At 41.3% G+C, this 26,490-nt stretch overlaps 1 protein-coding gene across 1 annotated transcript in view; it reads right to left on the reverse strand.

Annotated features, from left to right (window-relative positions):
• LOC144222026 (chondroitin sulfate proteoglycan 4-like) overlaps positions 1-26,490 on the reverse strand; it is a 50,522-nt gene that overhangs the window by 19,252 nt on the left and 4,780 nt on the right. The window contains exons 3-8 of the mRNA XM_077752512.1: positions 25,053-25,523; positions 20,295-20,471; positions 11,728-11,926; positions 8,129-8,260; positions 5,615-5,628; positions 5,419-5,470 (exon numbers count right to left, since the gene is read on the reverse strand). Of these exons, the coding sequence (XP_077608638.1) occupies positions 5,419-5,470; positions 5,615-5,628; positions 8,129-8,260; positions 11,728-11,926; positions 20,295-20,471; positions 25,053-25,523 (1,045 nt within the window). The remainder of the gene's footprint in view (positions 1-5,418; positions 5,471-5,614; positions 5,629-8,128; positions 8,261-11,727; positions 11,927-20,294; positions 20,472-25,052; positions 25,524-26,490) is intronic.

Raw genomic sequence — 26,490 nt, forward strand, 5'->3', positions numbered from 1 at the left:
TCTTCAGGCTTTAAAGGAAATGAAATTCTAGGGGTTCCTGGGTGGCTTAGTCAGTTGAGCATTCGACGTCAGCTCAGGTCATGATCTCACAGTTTGTGGGTTCCAGCCTCGTGTTTGGCTCTGTGCTGACAGCTCAGAGCCTGGAGCCTGCATCAGATTCTGTGTCCTCCTCTCTCTCTGCCCGTCCCCTACTCATGCTCTCTCTCTCTCTCTTCTCTCAAAAATAAATAAACATTGAAAAAATGAAAGAGAATGAAATTCTGTCATTTGCAGCTACATGGATGTAGCTGAGGGCATTATGCTAAAGGAAACAAGCCAGAGAGAGAAAGACAAATACTCTGTGTTATCACTTACCTACCAAAAAAATATATATTTAAAAAAAAATAACAGGGGCGCCTGGGTGACTCAGTCAGTTAAGTGTCCAACTTCAGCTCAGGTCATGATCTCACGGTTCATGGTTTCAAGCCCCATGTCAGGCTCTGTGCTGACAGCTAGCTCAGAGCCTGGAGCCTGCTTAGGATTCTGTGCCTCCCTCTCTCTCTGGCCCTCCCCTGCTCACGCTATCATTCTCTCTCAGAAAAAAAACTTTTTTTTTAATTAAAAAAAAAACAGTTGAACTCATTGAATCAGAGAGAGGAAATGTGGTCACCAAGGAATGGAAAAAATAAGAAGAGATTGGTAACTGATACAAACTTTCAGTTATGAAATGAGTAAGGTCTGAGGATGTAATGTATGACATTACATACATTAGTTGTATGTAAAGTGACTAGTTGATAGCGATATATTGTATACTTGAGGTTTGCTAAGACAGTAGAACTTAAATGTTCTTGCCAAAAAAAAAAGTTAAATATACGAGGTGATGGATCTGTTAATTAACTTGATGGGGGAATAATCCTTTCACAATGTATATGTATATCAAATCGTCATTTTGTATACTTCGGCTATCTCAACAATTTGTTAAGTATACCTCTCTGTAAATCTGAAAAACGAAACAAAATAAAACAAAACAAAATGTCTGAGCCCCTAGGCTGGATACCAGGTCCTGGGATTCGGGGCATGAGGCTAGAGTGTCTGTGACTGTCAGCCTCAGGGACACAGTTTGGGCCCAGGACTCCCTTGGCATAATTTTGGCTGTCACCCAAAAATACTCACATGATGCTTGTAACTGCCTCCCACATTTCTCTCACTTCTTTGCTACTGAAATTGTTGCAGACACTGCCCTCTTCCAGCTTCTGGAGCTGGGGGCCCAGGATCTGAGGTCGCCAGGGGAGGCTGAGAGGAATTATTCTCTCCCCATAGTCAGTGTTACATGACGTCAAAACTAAGGCCCGTTCTTTGTTACCTGTTAACGAAGGGTTCCCTCATCCTGTAGGGTGGATCATGTGTTTATGTGTGCAGTCTCTGAACACCCAAACTTCTCTATCTTCAGCTATTCTTTGGACCTTTTCCCCACTGTGCCTTCTTTTTATGTATTTTTTTCAATTTTTATTTATTTATTTTGAGAGAGAGAGAGAGAGAGAGAATGTGAGCAGGATAGGGGCAGAAAGAGAGGGAGAGAACCCCAAGCAAGCTCTGCACTGTCAGCACGGAGCCCGACACAGGGCTCAACCTCACGAATTGGGAGATCATGACCCGAGCCAAAATCAAGAGTTGGACACTTAACCAACTGAGCCAGGGACCCATCCCACTGTGCCTTCTTAATTAACTCCTTCTTATAAAGGACTCTAACTTTTCATTAATTCCCTCACCTCCTTCACCACCTCCTTCCCGTTCACCTTATTCCTTTGGCAGGTAGTGGATGGGAGGGATTTTTTTCTTTAAAACAATATCATTTGTCTTAACCTTTTTGGGGAGAGGACCCACCAGAGATGTTCCAGACCAAGAGCACTTTTCTCTCAGCCAGGGTACATCCATCCCACATCCCCTTGTCCAGCTACCAACCCCGAAGGGTTTCTAGGGTTTAATTCCCATTCAGCAGTCATCCTGGGCATGCTCAGTCAGCAAGACTGGCTGGCTCCATGTTGTAACTGACTGATGAGCATCTTTTCTCATCCAGCCCAATTCACAGAAAGCCAAACACCATTTTCCCCCTCACCCCACCTCATTGTTGCTTTTTTTTTTTTATTTTTAAATGCTTATTCATTTTTGAGACAGAGACAGAGCATGAGCAGGGGAAGGATAGAGAGTGAGAGACACAGAATCCAAAACAGGCTCCAGGCTCTGAGCTGACAGCACAGAGCCCAACACGGGGCTCAAACTCACAAACCATGAGATCATGACCTGAGCCAAAGTCGGTCGCTTAACCAACTGAGCAACCTAGGCACCCCTTCTTTTTTTTGTTTTTAGGGTTTTTTTTTTAAATGTTTATTCATTTTTGAGAGAGAGGCAGAGCGTTAGCAGCGAAGGGGCAGAGATCACCCCACCTCGTTTTATGCAAGCATTGATATTTTCATTGGTGAACTCCAGGCACTTAATTTGGGAAGGATTTCTCTAAGGTCCTACCCACCTGTATATTCCATAGAGTGACTGCCCTACAAGGAGTGTGGCAATAAAAGGCTTACAACAATATCTGTTTGGCCAACCCTTATCCCACATGCACCTCTTAGAGATTTGAAAAGTAAATCTGCATTTTAAAGATTCTAAGTCTCAGAGTAAAGAAATCTACTTTATCCTTCTTTTAATTTTTTTAAATGTTTTATTTATTTCTGACAGAGAGAGAGTATGAGCAGGGGAGGATCAGAGAGAGAGGGAGACACAGAAACTGAAGCAGGCTCACTCCGAGCTAAGCACAGAGCCTGATGTGGGGCTCGAACCCACGAACCATGAGATCATGACCTGAGCCGAAGTCGGATGCTTAACTGACTGAGTCACCAAAGCACCCTTATCCTTCTTTTAAAGAAAGCATTTCTCAAACATACTTATGTCCTATTGCGTTTGTTTCCCAAAAAACAACTACCTCCATTACAGCCAGAGTTTCCTGGCTAGGAAGGCTAGGAGGCCTTGCTGATTTCTTCAACAGACATTATCAAGTGTCTTGTATGCATAAGCCCTAAATGAGGGGTAGAGATGTACCAAGGAACAACACAGACACAGTCCTGCCATTCCTTGTGGATGTCATGATAATCCTAAGAAATCCAGATCTTTTTTTCCTCACTAAGAAGGGCTAAAAAGTGTCAGAGAGGTTAAGCAATTTGCCTAATAGTCAAATGTAGGTCTCATTTTCTCCGAAATGAATATTTTTAAAGTTGATACTATATTGTCTATACCCATATGACTTTAAGCCCAGTGCTGGACTGATAACTGAATTAGGAAATATGATGAATCGCTCAACAAATCCAACAGATTCTCTTTTCCACTTTCCGAACACATCGTGCAGAACCTCTTCCCTGGTCTTCACCTCTGCAGCCATGCTGTGCCCACTGGTACGCTCACCCCTCTCTGTTGCCATTCACTGAAATGCTACTCATCCTGAAGGGACAGCTCAGGACTTGTTTGGCCAACCAGCTCCCAGTCTGTGGGAAATTTCCCTCCCTTGAACTCATTTCGCTCACCCAGTCTACACCACCCACCGGACCTTTAGCAGACGCTTTGCATGGTTAGTGTACTCTTAAGTCTAAGTCCCTTATTTCACCAATTAGCAAGCCTTTAATTTTTTTTTCTTGAGGATTGACAGTCTTCTTATAGCTCCTGATGATCTCCCACTAAGTCTTACAATATTCAAATCAGTTTTGCAAGATGAGCTGACTAAAAGGTTTTTATAAATCTCTGCTCCCAGCTCTGGCGACGCACTGTGATTTCCTTCTGCTTTCTTCGCTCCTTCAATTCCCACCTCAAAGGACAGATGGCCCATTGGTGAGATGTGATTCCCTCTGTAGCACGACCAAACCTCAAGGGGGTTGAAGTAACACAGGCTGCTATGAATACCCTTCACTGATCAGCTACTGTGTAAGCTTATATTCTAGACTAGTTTGAAGAACCTCTCAAGGTCAACCCCTCCTCAACACTCTTTGTAAAAGAGCCAAGTACCATTTGGATATGCAGAAAAACTAGGTCCTGAGGTCACAATATGTTCTAACATGTCACAACTAAAGGAAAACAAACACATTCGATAGTAGCATTCAAGGTAAGAAACTGGTTATAAAACTATAAAATTTTCTGGGGGATAAATTTTGCAGGAAGAAATAGAACATGTGTGTATGTGTGTGTGTGAGTATTTATGTATACATACACATACACAAAATAACAAAATTAAAATATACAAGGAATAGATCTTTTTTTCTTCATTCACATACAAAAAGAGGTCATTTAGAATGGCAGTCCTTCCTACTTTAAAATAACCGAGTTAAAGTTAAAAATGACTTTCAAATTTGGCAGGGCACAGAAGCTACGGTTAACCTTGAAATATTCACCCATTAAGTACTTCTACAAGCATTTTGGCTCACCCTATAAATTCTTATAGGTCTCAAGTCAGGGCCACTTTTTAAGACGGAGTCCACGAGGAAGGCAAAATAGCGTGGCCAGCGTCTGCCAGGCTGGTGGTCAAAGTCCAACCGGTATGGGACCAGCGTTAAGTTAAAAAAAAATGTTAACTGATGCTGGGTTGCAGGGTTGCAGTACTTCCTTGCTCGAAGGGAGCAAAACACATAAAATTTCTGCATCATCATCGCTGTTACTAAATTGCTGTGCATATTCTCCTGGTTGTGTATAGCAATCCACCAATAATATCACGGAGACAAGATAAAGAGCCTCCATGAATAGGACATTCTCAGAGAACTGCTATTCTAAAATGGAGACAGCCCTGGAACACAGGCGTGCACAGAAAGGAGAGAAGCTATCGTGATTCCAGCATAGGATTTGGGGTTGAGAGTTGGCACCCGGTCTTGGGCTTATGATTCCTATTAGTTCTCTGACTTTGAAACTGCTTGAGCACCAGTGGTTTTTTGTTTTCCTTTTTATCAACATTGCATCACACCAAATAGGGGTGATGCAACTTCCATTTATAGACATTCTTCCATTTAAGTCCTTAAAACAATCCACTGTAGTAGATAAAAATGAAAAGCACAATAGAAACACAGGTATTGATAGAATCTGAATGTTCATTCTATAACCAGAATAGATTTCCTGCTATTATGGTTTTATAAAATCTATAGTTCCATAAAAAGGATTAGAATTTCCGTGATATTTTAGGGCCTATAGGGCAACTGGAGTCCGACAAGAGCAGCAGTAGCTCACAGCTGACACCTGGAGTCACATTGGAAGAGGAACATGGAGTGTGTCTCCCTTCCCTCTCAGCCAAAGTACTGGCTAGTAGATAAGGGAGGCAGAGGTCACTCAGAGCCTGCTCCCAGCAGGCCTTCTCAAGATGGGGGGTGTCCTGAGGGAAGAGGGAGGGGGGCATCTGTCATCAGTCCCCCACACCTTCACACAGCAGCAGAGGCCAACATCCACCAGTGGCTACTGGAGACTCCAGCTGAGCATCACCCTGGGGGGAGGGGGGTTGGTCATCAGAACCACGCCCACACCAGATCCCAGTGGGCCCCCACCACTCGGTACATTAAGATAGGAAAAACACCAAGAACAACTGGACCAAGTGACCCGTCACGTCCATCCCAACGCTTAAATCTGGGCCTCGGCACTTGTCATTTCCACACTCACCCAACTGGAGGTTTTATCAGACGTGACAGCCACCTAATGGAAATGTACATGAGACTCCATCTTCCTTCCTACTGGTCAGGAGGTGGAGCTGGAAACAAGTCACATTCTGGGGCTGGGGGCTGGGGGGAGGGCATGGAAACCAAGAATAGCAGACCTTGGGTGCTACCTAGGAGGAAGCTTGGAAAAAGGAGCCGCTCCTATTGAGATGTAAGGATAATGCACAAGATCCAGTGCAGGGTTCTTAGACACAGCGAGGCCAGGTCAGGACGAACCCCAAGGGGATTGAAGTAACACGGTCTGTTACGCCTCTACACAGGGCACACTGGAAAGGGAAAGGAGCCTGTTACACGGGGCTGAGCCCAAATATTAAACAGACGGCTATGAAAATGATATGTTTTGCATCATCCCACCAAAGGGACAAGGGAATTTGGTCCACTTTCATATATTTTCCTTGCTAAACGAATACTCAGTAAAACAGGCACCAGAAACACAAAACTTCCTAAGGTGTGGTGGTTGTAACTCCCCTGTAGGCTAACACGACTGTCATCAATTCCTAAACCAGAGTTTAACCAGAATAGACGAAGAGTATTTAGTCCTTTGTGGCAACCAGATTCACTCTGATTTCAGAACTTTTTTTTTTTTTGGTAAATTACAACATTTTTAAGATTCCTAGTTTGCTTATTTTTAAAAAAATTTTAATGTTTTATTTATTTCTGAGAGAGAGAGAGCAAGCAGGGGAGGGTCAGAGAGAGAGAGAGGGAGACACAGAATCCGAAACAGGCTCCAGGCTCTGAGCTAGCCGTGAGCACAGAGCCCAATGTGGGGCTCGAACCCACGAACCCTGAGATCATGACCTGAGCCGAAGTCGGACGCTCAACCAGATAAGCCACCCAGGCGCCCCCACCTAGTTTACTTATTTTTAAACACTGAGTGCCACCCGAATTGCCTTGGAAAAAAAAGTCGATAAAACCATCAGTTATTCCCAGAGAAAAATTATGGGACGTAAAACGGTTTTGGGGTCAAAGAATCTGGGTTAACGCATCTTTAACTGAATTTTAATAAGGTTTCTTTTCATGAGCTCAAATGCTTAAGGAGACTACACATTTTAATATTTCTCCCCCAAACTGTTTTTGTTAAAGTTACTGTGATTTCTCTCTAGGTCTCCCTTAGAAGTACGTGAGCTTTGTCCATCATTTATTGGTTGCAAGGCCAAATTATATTGTGTCTGTAAGCCACAAATCATACCAACTCCCTGTAAATATATCACCTACCTCACATGATGTAAGGACTAGAAGACTAGAACACTGCCCAGCCCCAGGGATCTCAATCCCGGCTGTACTTCAGAACCACCTGGAACTTAAAACAGAATGATGGCCAGGTCATATTGCAGAGGCTCCCATACAACTGGTATACGGTAAGGCCCAGACACTGCTATTTTTTTTTTAATTTTTTTTCTTAATGTTTTATTACTTATTTTTGAGAGAGAGAGAGACAGAGACAGAGACAGAGTGTGAGCGGGAGAGGGGCAGAGAGAGAGGAAGACACAGAATCCAAAGCAGTTCCAGGTTCTGAGCCATCAGCACAGTCTGACGTGGGGGCTAGAACTCTCAAGCTGTGAGATCATGACCTGAGCTGAAGTCGGACCCTTAACTGACTGAGCCACCCAGATGCCCCCAGGCACTGCTATTTTTAAAAGCTTCCTGGTTGAGAACAACCCGCTAGAGTGACTATAGAATAACCGTAATTAATAAAATGATTAATATCTTTCTCCATCTATGTTTTACTGGTAACACATATCAAGTAAACAAGTCACTGGGCACTTTTTCTTTTTTAACCTGTAATATAAATTTTACTGGTTTCTGTTTGGTCCCCCTCAGTGCATTCATTTTAAATAACAAGATTAAATATTTGCTCTTCTTTTTTATTACCCTACCATTGGGTAAATCTTTCTCCTATCCCTGAGATAAGGATATTGAGCCAGAGACACTCACATTGATTTTTCCATCTCAACCAAACTGAGATTCTTGGCAAACAGCCGTCTAGAGGCTTCAGGGCCCTGAAGCCAGCACTCAGTGGAATCCCTCACAGCCCTCTGATGCATAGGGTTTTTATATTTAGAAAAAGAAAATCCAAGATCTAGCACCTGGCTCTCCTTACTTCGTCAAGGACCGTGTGGAGAGAGTAGGGAAAAAGTGCATGGGGGTCATGGCTGCTTCAGGGATGCCAGTCTCCCATTGCCCTTCACCAGCACACCCTCTCTGAGGAAGAGGAGAGGGGAGAGAGAGAAGGGGTGGACAGAGCCAGCCTTGCTACTGCTGAATTCCTGCAAAGAGAAAATTCTTCTTTCTGGGAATTTATAACCGGTGTTGGTATCATTTGATGGCCAATGATGACAGTTTTTACCTTGCAGGTGGAACTTTCTAAATAAATGGAAAATCCCTTAACCCCAAATGCACTCAAGTGAAAATCTTACCTGGAAAGATGCTCAGTCCTCGGTTTACTTCTATGCTAAGGGTCAGGGCTCGAGCGGTGATGCTAAATATTTGCCTTGGTGCAAAGTTCAAACCATCAGTAACCTGAAAGTTAAAGCCTCCTGACATGGCTCCTTGAAAAGAAGAATTATGCTCTGGTCACTTTGGTTATTCTGCAAAAGCCACCCACTTTCGCCCTGTCTCTCACCTGATCCCGCTGCAAAGCACCACCTATCAACTGAAGAATGTGCTCATAGAGTCACTGAGCTCAGCGAACCAAATATTGCCAAAACGTGAAGTTAAAAGACCATGAACAAAGGTCTAAAATGCATATTTCCCCCTCCCAGCCATGACCTAATAAAAGAAAGCAAAGATGTTACTGCCAAGAAATTTTTTAAAAAAATCTTTTTAAACATATTCATCCCCTGCATGTTATTATTTTGGAATCAGTTTACACCAGCAAAAGTAATGCCTACATGCTGTGCACACATACACGCACACACACACACACACACACACACACACACACGAGCAGTTTCTGAAATACTGATAATGCTTACTTAATCATACTGAAAATCAAAACTAGGGGGAAGCAAATAACACTTAGCCCTTCCCCCCAAATAATTTCTAATTATTCACTGATCTCAAACTAGCTGTTTTCTGCTAAGGAGGCAAAGAGTAGGGAAAGGTGATCCCGGCCGGTTTTTGTTATATTCCTGCAAGAGGAGAAGCGTACTCCCAAGCTTCTGTCTAGAGATGAGTGCTATCAATAAAGTTATAAATTAACTGATGTATGTTACAGAAATTGAGACAGGCCTCCTAGCGATCCCGTTCCCAGGAGTGCGTTACCAGTCTGACTCACAAAGCACCAGGCAAGCTCACAATGTAGACAGCCTGATGTTCGCATTCCCATCACCCTTTGAAAATGTTCAGCCAGCAGTAAATCTGGAGGCCCATGGGTCTTTGCATCATGTAATGGGTAGAAATGTCCTCTTTGTTGTGCCCAGGGACATGTGGCAAGGAACAAAGAAGGCAGGGTCAGACTCTGCAGATACGTACAAGTACTCCCTTAATAACACAATTTAATAAAGGGTTGGTCGATGGCCTGATGGCCTCTAGAGGTTCTGTTATCTATGCAAACCCAGAATTCTGAGTCCTCACAAAAGAAGGTTACAGGCTTTTAAAAAGTTCCCAATACACTCAAGAGTCATCGTTTTAAAGAGAGAGAGAGAGAGAATGAAAATTCTGAGTCTGACTAATTTAGAACAGGGACCCATGATCAAATTTTGTTTGTTTGCTGGCTGGCTTGTGTTTACTGGAAACAGCACTTCGAGAGTTGTATTTAATGAAACATGAAATTAGGGAGAGACTGTTTTCTGCCACGAGGCACTTTCGACATTTCACGAATCCAGAAACAAAGTGGGAATGGAATCAAAAGGAATTCTATCAAAATGAATACTAGAACGGTAGATTGGGAATGCCCTAACCATCGCACTAACTATGAGCAAAGAGAGGAAAGGACAGAAACATGAGAGTAGGGGTGACCTATACATCTCAGATCTTTCTGACCATATTTTGCGAAGGGCAGCTTGAAATCACTTAGCCTCCCACATCTTGCCTTTAACAACCTACTTAGGTTGTTATGTGAAAAATGAATTAGGTTAATGGCAGAGCACTTTGCAAATATAAATGCTAAGAGGGACTAATTAAACCTAAGCCTGTGTGTGGGGTCGATGATGGACAGATGTAGTGAGGGGGACCAGCTGGTCTTAGCAACAGCCTCTTCTGCAGCTGGGCTCCAGCCACTCGGAGGGCCATTACTGCCTCTACAGCCATTTAGAAGATGTAATGGATTGCCTTTCAAAGAGCTTGCCTTTCACTCTCCTTCCTGCTTTTTTTAGGAGAAATTATTTTCTCTACCGGCCAAAAGTGAACATGGACCTGGTAGTTGAAAAATAAATGAATCCAGAGCGCTAATTTTCATGTTAGTCTTTCGCTGCAAATAATAACTGTAGTTCTTTAACTTCCTCTGTCCTTCCGTGGGCAGCGGAGAGTAGAGAGAGCCCAGCTTTACCGTCCAATAAACTTATATCTTTCTGAACTTCGGTTTCTTCATCTCTAAAATGGGGTCACTGCCCCGCATGGCTCAGAGAACTTCAGAATAAATGAAGTGGGCTCATGTGACTACATTTCCTGAATTGACAGCAAGGGCCGGAGAGTCAATGATTCCTTTTCATTGCAAGCTGCATAGTTGTAGGAATCTGAAACTTCCCTTAGGGGAATCTCTAGAGCAGTTCTCCGCATTTTGAAAATACTGCAATCTTTTCAAAAAAATAAAAACATTTCTAGGCCCTCATCTAATAATACTCAGATTTTTGGTATCTAATAATCAAAACCATACATCATTGGTGGAAACATTCTATTAATTCAGTGCCTCTTTAAATGAATTATATTTTATTAATCAGCACATCTGCACACATTTAAGAAATGAGAACATGCATACGTGGAAAAGATCATCCAGTCTAGGAACAATGCTCTGGTACAGATGTGGTAGATTTAGTATCTTGTTGCCATACAATTAACCCCAGAGGTCCCCACGCTCCAGGTTTGGAGCTGCTAGTTGAGAGCATTCACGTAAAAATTTTCAGATTCTTTGGAGACGCTCTGCATTAACTGCAAAGATAATTAGGAAATTACTATATTTGAATTTAGAAGATTTTTTTAACTTTATTTTCTTTACTCTGTTTTCAAAGAAGTTAATAAAAATGGCTGACTAGATGTGACTGCTGGCTTTCCCATCATGCTCCCTGGCTCATATGCTTTCCCAGTTGCTCCTGCAGGCTGGGAATGGGCTCCTTCCCCCCTCTGTCCAGTGACAAAGGCAGCCTGGAAACAAAGCCAGACTGGATCACCCCTTCCACAGATTTACAGCGACTGTTTGGCTTATTGATTAACAGAAGGAAGAAAAAAAGCCTTTTAATGTCAGAGTCTTTTAGAATTACAGTTGTAGTCATTCATTAGTTTCTTCATGTGTTCATCTATTTAATGTTTGTTTTGTTCACTAATGTATCTTTAACATAAGGACCATTATCTGGCACATAATAGGTATTCAATATACTTTCATTCTTTCAGCAAATGTTTATTGAAAAACAAAAACTACTTGTTCTAGTCGCTGTTTGAGGTGCTGAGGATTCCATAGTGGAGAAAACAAATACCCTGCTCTTACAGCACTTGTACTCTAGTGCAGAAGACAGACAACAAACAAATAAATAAAGCAGTCTATACTTCCATGCCAGGAAGTCAGTAAGGGATGGAGAATGACAGAGAAGAGATGGGTGGCCAGGAAAAGGCTCTCGGAGAGCATTACATGTGAGCATCGACCTTACATGACCATGTGAGTAAGCTATGTGTGAGTTCTAGGTGCTCTTTAATGTTTGCTATCATTAGCCTTACAGAAACGTGCCACTTAAAAAAAATTACAGAGCCCAGAGGGTTTTTAGATGGCTTGTGGTTTTCAGTCAGCAATGACTAGGTTTAACTATCATGTTAACCTCCGATGGAAACATATTTTAATTTCACATTGCTTTTCTCTACGACATACCTGTGTGTACGAACACTAGCTGGCCCTTGTTGATTTGAGCCTGGGTGAAGTTCTGGATGCTTTGGCCCGGAAAGGGTTTGAGAGCCAAATGCCCGTTGCTGGGTGGAGTGACCCAGTAGATAAGGTCCTGTGGGGAAGAGTCCTTGTCTTCAGCACAGAGGTCACCACTAGTAATCTCAGTGACAGAATTCACCCATACCTTAAAAAGAAGAGAAGCACAGATCTTGGCAAAGGTCAGTTCCAATCACATCCATAAGTAAACTAGATAGCTATGCTACTCTGGCTTTTTGCACAGATTTAAAAACTAAAGCAATTCAGGGGCGCCTGGGTGGCTCAGTCAATTAAGCATCCAACTTTGGCTGAGGTCATGATCTTGCAGTTCATGAGTTGGAGCCCCGCATCGGGCTCTGTGCTGACAGATTGGAGCCTGGAGCCTGCTTTGGATTCTGTGTCTCCCTCTCTCTCTGGCTCTCCCCAACTCATGTTCTGTCTCTCTCAAATATAAACATTAAAAAAACCCAAAAAACTAAAGCAATTCACTACAGCTCTTAAACTATGAAGATTCTTAATTCAAAAACAGATATGTAATTAAATACCTGATGAACTACAGAACATGTTGTAGTGTTTGTTTCATTCATGAGGTTTATGAAGTCCCAATTATAGAACTGTATTTGTAATTATTTATTCAAAATTAATGCTAAGTATGGGAGTATATGGCTAAGATTCTACATGGAATCTTAGAAAATCCTAGAACCTACCTCATGAGGTTGATTTAAGGATTTCTATTCATTATTTTAAGAAGCGAATGATTTTACCAGGTTTTAAATGTTTGAGGGAAAACACACATTGCACATTGAAAAAAATTTCCTTTATCTTACCTGTCTTGCAGGTAAACACATACCTGGTGCCTATGGCCTTGCAATGTTTGCTGTGATGGTAGCTCATCTACCATTATGTCTGAGCAATAGTCTCTATTTTCCAATTACATTTAAAATATATTTACCTTGACTAAATACCTTAGTTCCCCAATTCATCATTAATTAAGCATCTACCATGTTCCAGGCAATATTCTGGGTGCTTGGAATCCATCAGTGAATGCAACAGAGTCCTGTTATCATGGAGCCTACATCCCAGCAGGAGGAGATGAAGGGAAACAGGGAAAAAACAGCAGGCATAATAAAGAAATGAACCTTGTGGTCTGTTAGAAGTTCACTGCACTATGAAAAAAAAAAGGGAAATAGAGCAAAATGAGGGGCCCAGAAGTGGGAGAATGTTAAATAGGAGGCTCATTTGAGAAAAACTGGAAGGAAGTGAAGGAGGAACCATGTGGGTATCTGGGGAAAGAGCATCCAGGCAGAGGGAACAGCCCTAAGGTGGGAGTAAGCTTCGTCTGTTTGAGGAAGAGCAAGGAGGTCAGTATGGCAGGAACAAAACAAGTGAGATGAAGAAGACAAGAAGAGGAGTCAAGAAGGTAGTGGAAGGTCAAATGCTGCAGGGTCTTGACAGCCTCTGTAAGAACTTTGGTTTTTGCTTGGGTGCAATGGGGAATCATCGTAGGGCTTTAGGTGAGGAGTAACCGGGTCTTAACAGAACCCTTGTGGCTTCGGTGTCAACAAGAGACCATGAGAAGGCAGGGGTAGAAGCTGGGAGACCAGTTAGGAGGTGACTGTAATAATCCAGAGAGAGATGAGAGAAGAGAGTGGCGGAAGTTGTTGAGGTGGTAAGAAGTGGCCCAACTCTGGGTGCATGTTGAAGGTGAAGCCAGCAGCGTTCCTGATGAATCAGATGTGGCGAGGTGTGGAAGAAGGAAAGATGGAAGAATGACTCCATGGCTTGGGCCTCAAAACCTAGAAGGACAGAATTACCATCAACTGGAATGAGGAGATCTGCAGGTAGGGTGAATTTGGGAAGTAAGATCAGGAGTTCAGTTGTGAACATGTTGAATTGAAAATATATATTTAGACATCGAATCACATTGGATGGAATGAGGCTGTCTTGAGTTTCTATAATCACACAGTCACATGGTATTTCACTAACACTAAAAATGGGTGGCATTATCGCTAACTAAATTTTCACATTTCTATCTGTATTTATAAATGTCTTCCCTATAGAAACACTATGCATATTTTCAGCCTTATGTCATTCTTTGCTCCCTAACTGGAGCCTTATCATCGGCTATGCTTGTTACCAACTTCTTTAAAAATTCAGTCCTAAGGGATTTAAAAGATATCTCTCAGGCCTAAGGGGCTGTTTTCCTTAGTAGCATAGGGAGTTGATGAAATGTCTTAATTCATTCCCACTCATTTTCTAATAACTATTTAAACAGAATTGGAGAAAAATATCAGAAAATATGATTCTTACATTTTCATATGAGGCATGATATGCCATTTCAGCTCTGTAATCTTAGGAACATTTCTTAATTTCCCTGTGCCTTAATTGCCTCATTAGCAAGCTAGGAATGATAGAATCATTATGTATAATGAGTGATTTGAGTTATGTAAAGTGCTTAGAACAAGCTTCACCTGGCACACAGTAAGAATTCAATATATATTAGCTTTATGTTATCCATCTTCTTCGTCAGAGTTGGTTCTGAAGACAGAATAAGGTTGTTTTTTTTTAACATTACTTAAAAGTTATTTGCACTATCATGATTATCATTACTGGAGCCCTTCTATAACATGTACTTCAGATTTTCTTTAATTCCACAGCATCTCTCCATAATTTGGGGTGCATAGCTCATGTTTCATGATTGTATTGTCCATGGATGCTCTTATATCTTGGCTTTTGGAATATGCCCACTGAGAATTTTTTCAGCTCTAAACTCTAAGGACATCAGTTTTTTAATCGCTACCAGGAATGCTAATCATCCTAATGTTCAAATGATAAAGTTCTCGTCTTCTGTTAATCATGGAAAGGCTACAGTGTCTATAAAATATACAATTGGGCTATTTAACAAAATTCCAAGGCCACCAATTCTACTTTTTCACTTTTGACATTTTAAAATCCATCCATGTATCTTATTCTCCTTTCTTTAGGAACATAAGCTGATTTGGAAATGCACTGCCATTCTCTTCCTGTGACTCGTAGATACTCATTTTTTCCAGCATCGTGCACACAAAACCTGGATGAAGCATGTTTTCCGTGGTGGCTACTCTCCTGTGCAATTCTGCTTCGGCCCCCTCTTGCCTCTGAAATATACCAACTTTCAAAACAAGTGGAAACCTGTCACTCAAAACAAGAGCTGCTAACTTCAGGTCTTCATTTCCACTCAAAACAAATTTAGTTCAATCTACAGCCCCACTGCTCTGGGTCAGGCTTGATTTAGTGCCTAGTCATCGGTAAAACAGTCATATTTAAAAACAAAAATGTAACACATTTTTGGAGTACATTTTTTAAAATTCACCTTTAAATTAAACAGAAGGCAGTGGGATTTAGAAACCTAATTACAATCCAGTATAATCCTAATTATGATCCTAATATAAAAACCCAGACCTTTGTTTTGAGCTTCATGTGATGGATATGAAATGTTTATAAAGTTACTATCCCACTATCTGACCCTTCTAGGCCTTCAGTCAAAATCTCAGGGTTTGCTGCCTTAATTCTTCCACTGTCCCAAGCTCTCAAAGTTTTTTTTTTTTTTTTTTTTTTTTGTAATGACAAGTACTTATCAGAAACAAGCAAGTGGTTCTATTTTGGGTATAAAAGACAACAACAAAACCAAATGTACAGTATTGAAAGCCAAAGTTGAAAACCAGGAAAATGAAGCCCCCTTGTGGACATGGATACATTTGATCAGGTATACACAAAAATTACTGGTCATACTTGAATACAAAAATACTCAGTAGAATATATTTCATCATAAAATGCAAAGGATTCACCTGGGTTGGTCTAACTCCACATCCTAACTCCAGTGTGCCACGACGGAAATGATTTCCTGCACCACTGAATGGGAGTCCAACTAGCCACAAGTTCTATGGTTTAATGAAATGTTGTTTAAAGTACTTCAGGAGAAAGAAGTATACTTGGAATGTTAGGACAGAATGGTTAACATTCAGATTTCTGTCTCTGAACTCTCCAGAGTCTGAGATGCTATCAGTGAGGATCTCCCCGATGCCCTCACTTCCTTCTCCCACGTAGACTGCAGATAATCCTTCTTGCCACTTTTCCAAGCTCAGATGACTAGTAAGGAGAGTAAGTGGTCATGTGGTAATCTGAAGGTCTCGAGAAGATTCTGTTTGAAGAGTCAAAGACAGCATAGAATCTCAAGACTATGATGGCTAATATTATGTGTCCAATTGACAAGGTCACGGAGTGCCCAGATATTTGGTTAAATGTTATTCTGGGTGTTTCTATGAGAATGTTTTTTGATGAGATTGACATTTACATCAATTGACTGAGTAGAGCAGATAACGCTCTCTCACATAGGTGAGCCTCATACAATCCGTTGAAGGTCCAAGCAGAATAAAAAGACTGATCCTCCTGGGAGTAAAGAGAATTCTTCTCTGCCTGATTGCCTTCGAATTGGGACATTGGTTTTTCTTGATGACCTTCATATGGGAACAATACCATTGGCTCTCCTCGGTCTCCAGCTTGATGACTCACCGTACAGATCTTGGAACTTGCCCACCTCCATAATCATGTAAGCCAATTCCTTATAATAAATATATAATAATATAATTCCCTATAATATATGTATCTATTATATATGTATATATATATTATGTATGTATATAATTTCTTATAATAAATATACATGTATAATATATGTATCTTTATACACACACACACACACATACCAACTCACAACTCAATTGTGGTTTTGCAGTCAAGGAAGATGAGGCTCAGAGAAATTTTGCTTAAGTTGAGCAAGTTATGAACCTTGAACTCTGTTCTCCTAACTTTAATCCAGAAATTTCAAGGCAGAGAATGAGATTCAAATTGGACAAATAAATGAAGAAATTCAGAAAGAGCCAGTGTCAAATGACCACATCCATTGAAACTGGGAAGTTGCACCTTTCCTGGACTGGACTCAGGCTATCCAGGGAAGAAGGTAAGAAGAAAGGAAATGGTCCTCGCCGCCAGCTACTCTCCCTTGTTTCTTGAAAGAAACCCTCTGGTATTGAGGATGGGGAGAAACGGTCTGGGCAAACAGCCTGAGCAAGCTCAAGGTTCATGGCAGAGACTGTATTTCCCAAATTTAAAGGGAAGACAGAGAAAAACTCTAGTGGACACATTTCTCCTCTCACAATTTAATGTTCTGAACATCTTAAATGGACAGGAATATTTCAGTGTAATAAAGCTATCACTAAGTTGATGGTACATCTTATAACAGATGGCAGAACTGCAAGCCAAACCCATGAAAGGGTTTCAATTCCTTTTCATAAGGAAGCTAGCAGTTCACTACTCTATTCCTTGGTCTTCCTGTCCTCAGCCAACTCCAGCTCGTCTCCCATATCTGTCTGGATGTAGACCACTCCCCTGGATCTTCCTCATCCTGCAGTTGCAAAACTGCAGAATGCCCACACAGCAAAATGCCCAAATCCTCTGACGAGGTTCCTGGGTAAACACTTTTGTGTCAATACAACTGCTGCAGACCTACCCCGTAAAGTCTGCTTTGGTAGAAGCAAGAGGCACAACAGCTTCGGGGCTTTCTTCTTACTCATAAAGATAGCCTTGATCACATGGATGCACTGAGAGAACTTGAGACAGTCATGGGCAGCGGGCAAAGCGGTAGAGCATGATGGTGAGATAGTCAGACTTTCCACACCTTCCCTTGGTGCCGCTCTGGGCCTCAGTGCCCCCATTAGAATGAGGACATTCATAACAGCAGTTGCTTCATATGGTTGTGAAAATGATACCACTTTTGGAAGATGTCTGGTACTGTACTCCATAAGCACACAACAAATGTAAGCTTTTATAACTGTGCTTAATCATCATTGACACCCACGATCCCTCACTCTAGCCGACAACCTACTTCTCAGATCGCTTTGCTGAGAACAAATTCAGTAGATACTAATACAACAAGAATCTGTGCAGACAGAGGTAGACTTACAAATGTGACCAGCTAGAACGTTTCCCAGGCTGTTTGAACAACGACTGTGAAGTAAACTCAAAATTAAGTAACAAGATCCAAGGGCATAAACACCGTTAGTCTTTAACTTAAAATGTAGAGGCTGAATAATGAGCCAAACTGTAAAATAAGATCACTAAAAAATCTATTCCTAGATCCAACTATTTCAGGCAAATAAAAACAGATTTTAAAAAACCCCAGGGGCACCTGGGTAGCTCAGTCGGTTAAGCGTCCAACTGAAGCTCAGGTCATGATCTCATGGGGTTCGTGGGTTCGAGCCCCACAGAAGGTTCTGCGCTGACAGTTCAGAGCCTGAAGTCTGTTTCAGATTCTGTGTCTCCTTCTCTCTCTGCCCCTCCCCCACTCATGTTCTGTCTCTCTCTGTCTCAAAAATAAACTATTAAAATTTTTAAAAAATAAATAAATTTTGAAAAAACCAGAATGTTTACATGTTTAATAAAGTAAAATGTTCTAGTTAGATTAGCCCCTGGTGAGCTCTACTAATGTCTACCTTTTCCGCATCTCTTTTGACTACAGCTTCCTTTGGACTTCTAAAGTATCTAGTATTTTTTTTTAAATGTTTATTTATTTTTGAGAGAGAGAGAGAATGACAGAGACAGAGAGAGAGAAAGAGGGAGATACAAATCTGAAGTAGGCTCCAGACTCTGAGCTGTCAGCACAGAACCCGATGCAGGGCTCAAACCCACGAACCATGAGATCATGACCTGCGCCAAAGTCAGATGCTTAACCGACTGAGCCACCCAGGAACCCCTAAAGTATCTATTATTAACTACTCTCACAAGTGGTATAAACAAAGCTGAAATTGTCAAATACGTATTTTGGAAGATTTGTCTCAGACAAATTTCAAAGTGAATACCCTCAGATTCCCATACCTGGGCATATCTGATGAATGAATCCCCAGGGGCTTCAAGATGCGAAGGGCTGAGGATTCTTCCAGAAATGCAGCTGCACCAAAGAAAGAAAAAGCTGCAACAAAAGCCCAGTCTCCGAAATGTGGGTCAGTGTTGGGGAAATTGACAGTTTATATTTTCATTTACTCATCCCTTCAACAAATATTTCTTGTTTACTAGGTGTTAGTCATTGCTGGAGAGCATGAAAAGAGACATGAACAAGCCATCAGGTTCCCATGCTGTTACTCTGTCCTTAGTCTGTCATTCAGCTGTCATGCAATTTCCTCATCTGTCCAGTGAGGAAAAGGGTAGCACATCTCAGTGAGCTGTAAACTCTTAGAGTGTTACCTGGCACATAATAATGGCTAACAATTAATTTTTGAGCCCTTACTACTACAATAGCTGTAATTATTCTCCAAGTCAGACTAGCAAATTCATGCCCAAGTTTTTAGAAGAAGGGACAGTAAGAACCAGTGATTTAAGACCAAGAAAATCTGCTGAATGAAAGTTTTGGGATACTTGAGTGTAAACTGGCACAAAAGGGTTCACTAGCATTGACATCGGTAGTGCTGGGGTGCCAGGAAATGGTGCCCTAAGAGCCAGAAGGACTTCTATGCATCCAACCCTTTGTATGGCCAATAGAAGCCACAACGGCACACATGGCTTCAGGTTTCAGATCAGGAGAGGAGCCAAGTGGTGGACACCATGTGACAGCCAAAACATGTTTATCTGTGAGCGCTTCAAAAGCACCCCAGAGGATTCTCAGAAAAAGTGAAGAGCGATGGAAGCTCCCAGAAATAGCAAAATACTGTCACATGACTGTACAGTGTGTGTGTGTGTGTGTGTGTGTGTGTTTTAATTCTAATACTGGTACAGCCTTGGAGTTTTTCAGTAATAATCACTACCATTTATTGGGTCCTGACCACATGCCAGTTACTATGAGAGAGTTTTACATCATTTTATCATTTACTCCTCACAACTCTGCCTCCATTTCCCACCACCTCGATAAGAGCAAAATGAAGAGCTAAATAATTTGACCAATGTCATACATTTAATTCTAGGGAGTTGATTCTCACCTTCCCACCCTAACTAGAAAAGGCTATGCCTTGGGGAATACAGTGAGAATGACACCCAGTCAAGAAATGAAATATGACAGTATTTCATTGATATTCATCATCTCTCAACAGTTTATCCAACAGGATGTCCTGGTAACAGCTAAAATTTATTTAAAACCAGTAGGAATATGTTAATTATATATACATTGTCATATGTCTTATTATTTTTTAAAATGTTTATTTATTTTTGAGACAGACACAGAGACAGAGTGTGAGTGAGGAGGGGTAGAGAGAGAGGGAGACACAGAATCCGAAGCAAGCTCCAGGCTCTGAGCTGTCAGCAAAGAGCCTGATGTGGGACTCGAACCTACAAACCATGAGATCATGACTTGAAACAGAGTTGGTCACTTAACCAACTGAGGCACCCAGGTGCCCCGTCATATACCTTATTATTTAACATTAGAAATAATACAAAAGAGGATCAAATTGGTAGTGCTAATATTACTATGATAAAAAGCACGGAGCACTTACCTGAAGGATTTTATTGGCTGTTATTATTGGAGCCTCATCATTTACTGATTCCACAGTTACAAAAAGAGTTTGGGGCAAACTCTGTTTTCCAAGCTCTGAGATATTTGCAAAGATGGTGAAATTATCAAGAAGCTCCTCACTATCGTCATGCACATAGTAAATCAATTCATTTTCCACCTATAACCATCAATAAAAAAATCACCAATTTACTGAAATGTGATTTAAAAACAGGAACAAATTGCTATAATCCTAATTTTTATGTCTCTCTGAAACAAAGAAGCATGTGTTCATCCTATGAAGTTTGATTCCTATAATCAGAGTGGAAATTTGGACGGATGGGATAGTTTTTATGAGGTGATGCCACATCCTAGAAGTAAGTTTAAGGAGAAATGGAGTGATGCAGCAACATGGGGTAGTAAAGAGAATTCTAGACTAGTAATCAGGACGCCTGAGTTCAAAGGCTGTTTCTCCAAACAAAATGTGTTGTGGGTAAGTGATATAATTCAGCTGCTCTTCCAATGGAATGACACCCATTAAAATTCAGACTCTACTTGCTTATTTACAGTGTTTAATGTTTCAAGTGGTGGAATACTTTGTCAGACAATTCAGAATGTTGGGTTCAGGCTCCGAAGCTTCTATCCACTTGTTTGGTCATCTGTTGCTTGGAGACATCCGGACGAGGGCAACTATTAAGTTTCCCCAAACTTATCTTTCCTGAACTAAGAATGCGTTATTCCTTTAACTGTGCTTCGTATGAGAGACTACATGCTACCTCCTAATCCTGTTCCTCCTCCAGAACACAATCCTTTTTGATGCATCTCTTAAGAGACACTACCCATAACTAGCTACCACACATCTCCTGTGGACAGAAGATAATGAAATACATCAAAACCAAATTTTCTATCAAGGCAGATTTCCCTTACTGTAATAACACAAACAAAAACATTTACCTGTGTCCCTGTTAGGGTTCATCTTTCTAATTTTCATTCTGAAATGGTCATCAAATGAATTAATGTTCGCTCTTGGATTTGTAATAACCACAAATTTGATCAGAATGCCTTTCATGTCTTTTAGTGCTCTGATAGAAAATACTGAGGAGCACAGGATCATAATTAGAGACCAAGAAAGTCTTAAAGCTAGAAGGGAACTTAGCTTCAGTGAGTCTGTGACCCAAACATACAAAGGCAGAGAACTTCCAAAGCCCAACAGGAGTAGCTGAACTTCTGAAAAAGTCTCTGAGGTTGTGATTGTTTTGATAAAATACTGCCAAAGAATTTGACAGTTCAACTTTGGCTGTTCCTATGGTGCACTTCCTGTGAGCAAATACTTTTGATCTCTTAGAGGTGTTTCTGATGAGTTGAAAAGTTCGTGAAGAGTCTCAAGGGAAAATTCTGGCCACTTGTACAGAGGTGCTATGAGAATTTCTTTGGAGTTCTGTGGGCAGAAGAATTCCAGAACATGGGTCTGACTACAAGTTCTGAAACATGCTGGTTTAAGCTATTTGAAAGTAAACATGGAAGATGGCATTAATCAGAATGTGAGAGAATTTGTACCTAACATGCTTTAGGAACATAGTATTTAAATATAATACAGTATCTTTCCAGGAGAAATACATTACTTCTTCAATGGAGTGGTACTTCCCCAAATTACGTGCCATTAATCTAAAGGCAAAGAGAAGATTTGGTGGGGATATGTCTATTCCTAGATGTCTAACACTAGAAAAATATCAGTTCACCTGAAATTAAAAGATATAACAAACTTACAGAAAAACTTAAAAGGTTGAGAAGTATTCAGTCTCCTGTCATCAGACATGTTTGGAGCATACTGTGTCATGCCTCTGATCACTTCCCTCTCCCTCCTTGCTCCCCATGTCACTCAGGGTTAAAGAAGTAGAAGGCCCTCCCATGCTTGACCTCCCTAACCTCATCTACAGTTCTCCCTCCAAGCATGCAGTCCAGTTGCACTAAACCCTTTCCTGCTCTCCACACAGCTGTTCACCTGATTTTTCCTCTTCCTGAATGTTCTTCTTTCATGTCACTCATGACATGAAAGTTCACTCATCCATCACCTCCAGGTGTCTGCTCAGATGCTGCCTTCTCAATGGGGCCTCCCATAACCATTTGATTTGACACTGAATACACACACACACACACACACACACACACACACACACCACTGGAGGCTCCAACATTTCCCAGCCCTCTTTCCTCATTTATTTTTCTCCACAGCACTGATCTTCACTCAACACATCATTTATTTCACTTATATGTTTCATCTATTGTCTCATTCTGCCTCCTTTCCTCCACCAGTAGAAAATGTCCACCAGGGCATGGATTATTGCTGGATTTGTTCACCACTGTATCCCCAGTACCTAGAACTTGTATGCCTGACACATAATAGATATTCAGAAACAATATGCTGAATGAATGAAGGGCAAACATGGCCAGGGGCTCCTCCTCCAAGCTACTAAACACTATAGCCACTAGTTGTTAGGGATTAGTGCCCCTTTACACAAAAACAGTGATGTCTCAAAACCTGGGGAGACCTTAGAGTCATATAAGAAGAGAAAATGTGAAGGGGTCATCTGGAAAAGCAGGGAAACATGGCCTTGACTGTGAGCAAGGCTACACAATAACATAGACACTCCAGGGAACATGCATACTTGTCATACAGATTTCAACCAACCATTTTAAAGACACACTTCTTACAAAGTGCAATCAATAATGAATTGGCCATGACAGGACCAACGTTTAGTGCTCTCTCTCTCTCTCTCTCTCACCTAGAGTACACAAGGTGAACAATTTAAATTCAACTTGCACCAGAGCAAGCGGTCATCTCGGATGGTTTGTTCAGCCATTGAGAAGGAAGCCATGATGAAGAGAGGTCTGTAGGGAGTCACTAAAGGATCACTTTCCCTGGGGCTCCAGTAGAGAAGCACTGATTTCTAAGGTCATTTTCAGCAGTCAGGATTTTGTTTCTCCCCATGGCTCCCTAATACCTTCTGGTTCAGTCTAACTCTCTCAACATAAAATTCAAGACCCTCCCCAGTCTGTCCCCAGTTCTCTCTGTCACTCCTGAGCCCATCCACAAGTTTTGTGGGCTTTTTCCCAGCCTCCAGAACCAATTCACTTTACTGCCTTCGTATCCTTGGCTATGCTGTTGCCTTTGCTCATGCTGTTTTTTAAGAATGTTTTCTCCTCTGTCATCTCTCTGCTCTTTCTCTCTTTCCTCAAGTCTTGCTTAAATGTTATTCCCTCTGTAAAGCCTTCCCTGTTCTCTTCAATTAGAGTCAGATGCAACAAATCTGAACTTCCTTAGCACCACTGTGAGAGAATGCTCTGTGAAGCACCTTATATTAAAGCTTGTGTGCCTGACCCCCTGCACAGCATCTCCTGAGAGCAAGGAATGTGGTTCCTTATCATGGCAAGCTTGCATAGCAACTTGAATAGAAGAAGGGTTTAGTAAATTGATTCAGGTCCATTGACAAGATGAAATCCTGAGAGGTAAAAATAAAGCAGCCCGCATGGGTTTACAGCTAACTGGACAAAGATACCCAGAGATGCCAGGTGGTTGTTAATGGTCTCTAACCCGAAGAGTGCGTATTCCTAGGATCTTATAGAGGAAATGGCGACAAGCTACTTTTCAATACTTAGAAAGTCATGGAAATCAGTCTTTTATTTATGATAAGAAAGCCAGGTCTCACAATAATACCAATCTAGCCCAAAGCAAAGAAACCTGATAGTAGCCCAGAGTTAATTGGTTACTTTACATTGAACACTAGATTGGAAGTTGTACCCAGCTTGTATTGCATTGTGGGGGCCATGTAGCCACTGATAGCACTGTGCTCACATAGGGCATGGTACCGAGCATGCACTCTATCAGCACCTGTTGATTGAATAATGAAATGATAAATGAGTAAATCCACTAGTGACAAAGGCATGTCTACGTTAAATATCTAGGTGTGACACTTTGAGTGGGGCAGTGACAGTGTGGAGCTCTTCTAGTGTTAGGTAGCCAGGATAATCCAGGGGCTAAAAACCCATGACATGGGAGCAAAGTGGGAGAGCCTAGAGATGTTTAACCCAAAGATGATAAAACTCAAGAGAACTTGATCACTTTTTCTTTCAAATATTTAAAGAGTTTTTATGAAAGGAGGTATGACTTGTGCTGTGAGCTATCAGAGCCAGGACTTTGGAGAAGTGTCTAAGTGGCAGTCTTCAGATCAGCATAAAGAACTTTCTAACAATTGAAGTGTTTTTAATGTTTTTTTTGTTTTTGTTTTTGTTTTTTTTGTTTTTTTTTTTTTCTAGGAGAGAGAGAGAGAGACAGCGTGAGCNGTCATGATCTCACAGTTCATGGGTTCGAGCCCCACATCAGGCTCTGTGCTGACAGCTAGCTCAGAGCCTGGAGCTTGCTTCAGATTCTGTATCTCCCTCTCTGACCCTCTCCTGCTCACGTTCTCTCTCTTTCTCTCTCTCTCAGAAATAAATAAAACATTAAAAAAATTATTAAAAAAAATAAACTGGAAGTGCCCATTGCAGGAAGAAGTGAGTTCTCCATCAATGAATGGATTTAAGTAATGGCTGGACGACCTGTTTATGGGGTTGCCAAGGACAGGGCTTCTACTATCTGTTAGGAGGTTAAACTAGATGCTCTTTCAAGTTTCATCACTCCTGAAAGTCCATTAATCCAAATTAAAAATAGCAATTTTTTTTCTCTTATCCCATTTACCCAAATGTATTAGCTGAGAGCTCTTACCTGTTTCCTGGTAAACTTCGTTAGCTTCATTCTTGGAAAATTAGAATTTTCAACATAACCGTGATGTGGTGGTTTGAGCAGAACAAATTGACAGTCAACTCCCTCAAAGTACTTGTTTGGAATTTGGAGATAGTCTTTCAGAAGTGCTTTGGAACCACCTTCCTGGACTGTGAGATTTTGTACCTCCAGAGGAATCCGCTTAGGGACGATATCCACCAAGATTTCAATTCCATTCACAGCTTGGGAACCGCTCACCACATCCAGTAAAAAACGGTCCTGTTGTTGGTCAGGAGTTTTCTGCACATAATGGATATTACCATCATCAATATCCTGTTGTGTAAAAATCAGAGGGGACTTTTCATCTGCACCCAAGCTGCCTCTCTCTGGTAAAGATTTTCGGAGGTATCCATGCATTGGCGGAATTCTGACGATGAACATTGCCTCTGAAGGAATATCTTGTTCATGCAAAGCCTTGAGTTTTTATACACAACACATAGACACAAAAAGAAAAACACATCAATACTCGTAAGAGTCAAGACCCCTTGATGAACCAATTGTTTCCTATTAATGTCTACAAATGGTTTAAGTTACAATCAGGGTTAATACGCAGCTTAAGCCTAGGTCTGGTTCGGGTGACCATGTCAATATTTGCTTTTAGCCATGGTTGCAAAGAAAAGCAATGGTCAACAACATTTGAATGCTACTAATGCATTAACAAAGCATCATTCTCAGCAGGAAGACACCCTGGACTCAGAAAGTTGTCATGAAAGAAATAAAATGGTAGAAGGAGAAGGAATAAAAAGATGGTTGAAGAAGCAGAGCCTGAATCACAAAAATTGCAAGACTTTAGAGGAAAGTTTACTTTTCTCTCCTATGTTAACTAGCTCAGCATTTTCAATATATATTTAATTTATTGATTCAGCAAAATCTATCTCAAACTGTCATTGTTAAGTGATTGAGAGTCACTAAACTACACATGCCCCCTGGTGGTGAAACACACACTCTCCAAGATCCTAAAAAAGAACTGAGGAAAGCTGTTGAGCCCCATATCCGGTAGTCAAACTCATTTAGTAAATTGCTTCTGATTTGTGTTCATTTCTTCTTGATGTTATTGGCTGCATGTAGCAAACCAAGTAACTCCTTTGCAGTCCTGAGGGTAGATTCAGGATAGCCTGTATTTGTGGCCAGTTGTCACAAATCACAGTTTGCACACTCTGTACAGGATTACCCTAAAAAGAACATTCTTTTCTGAGTGTGATCAGCTTTGCCTGCTGGAAGTTTCTAAGCAGGAGCCCCAGGAGACCATATTGCTTCTGGGGTGAGGTCTCACCCCAGACATTCCACAAGTCTAGGCCAATTTTATCCATCAATTTCAGGAAACTAAATGTGACCACATAAGGAAATGAAGTGTGTAATATAGGATCCTCTGCTGTTCTAG

The sequence above is a fragment of the Crocuta crocuta genome, unplaced genomic scaffold, assembly GCF_008692635.1.
Source record: "Crocuta crocuta isolate KB4526 unplaced genomic scaffold, BGI_CrCroc_1.0 scaffold181, whole genome shotgun sequence".
In the NCBI taxonomy this organism is placed as follows: domain Eukaryota; kingdom Metazoa; phylum Chordata; class Mammalia; order Carnivora; family Hyaenidae; genus Crocuta; species Crocuta crocuta.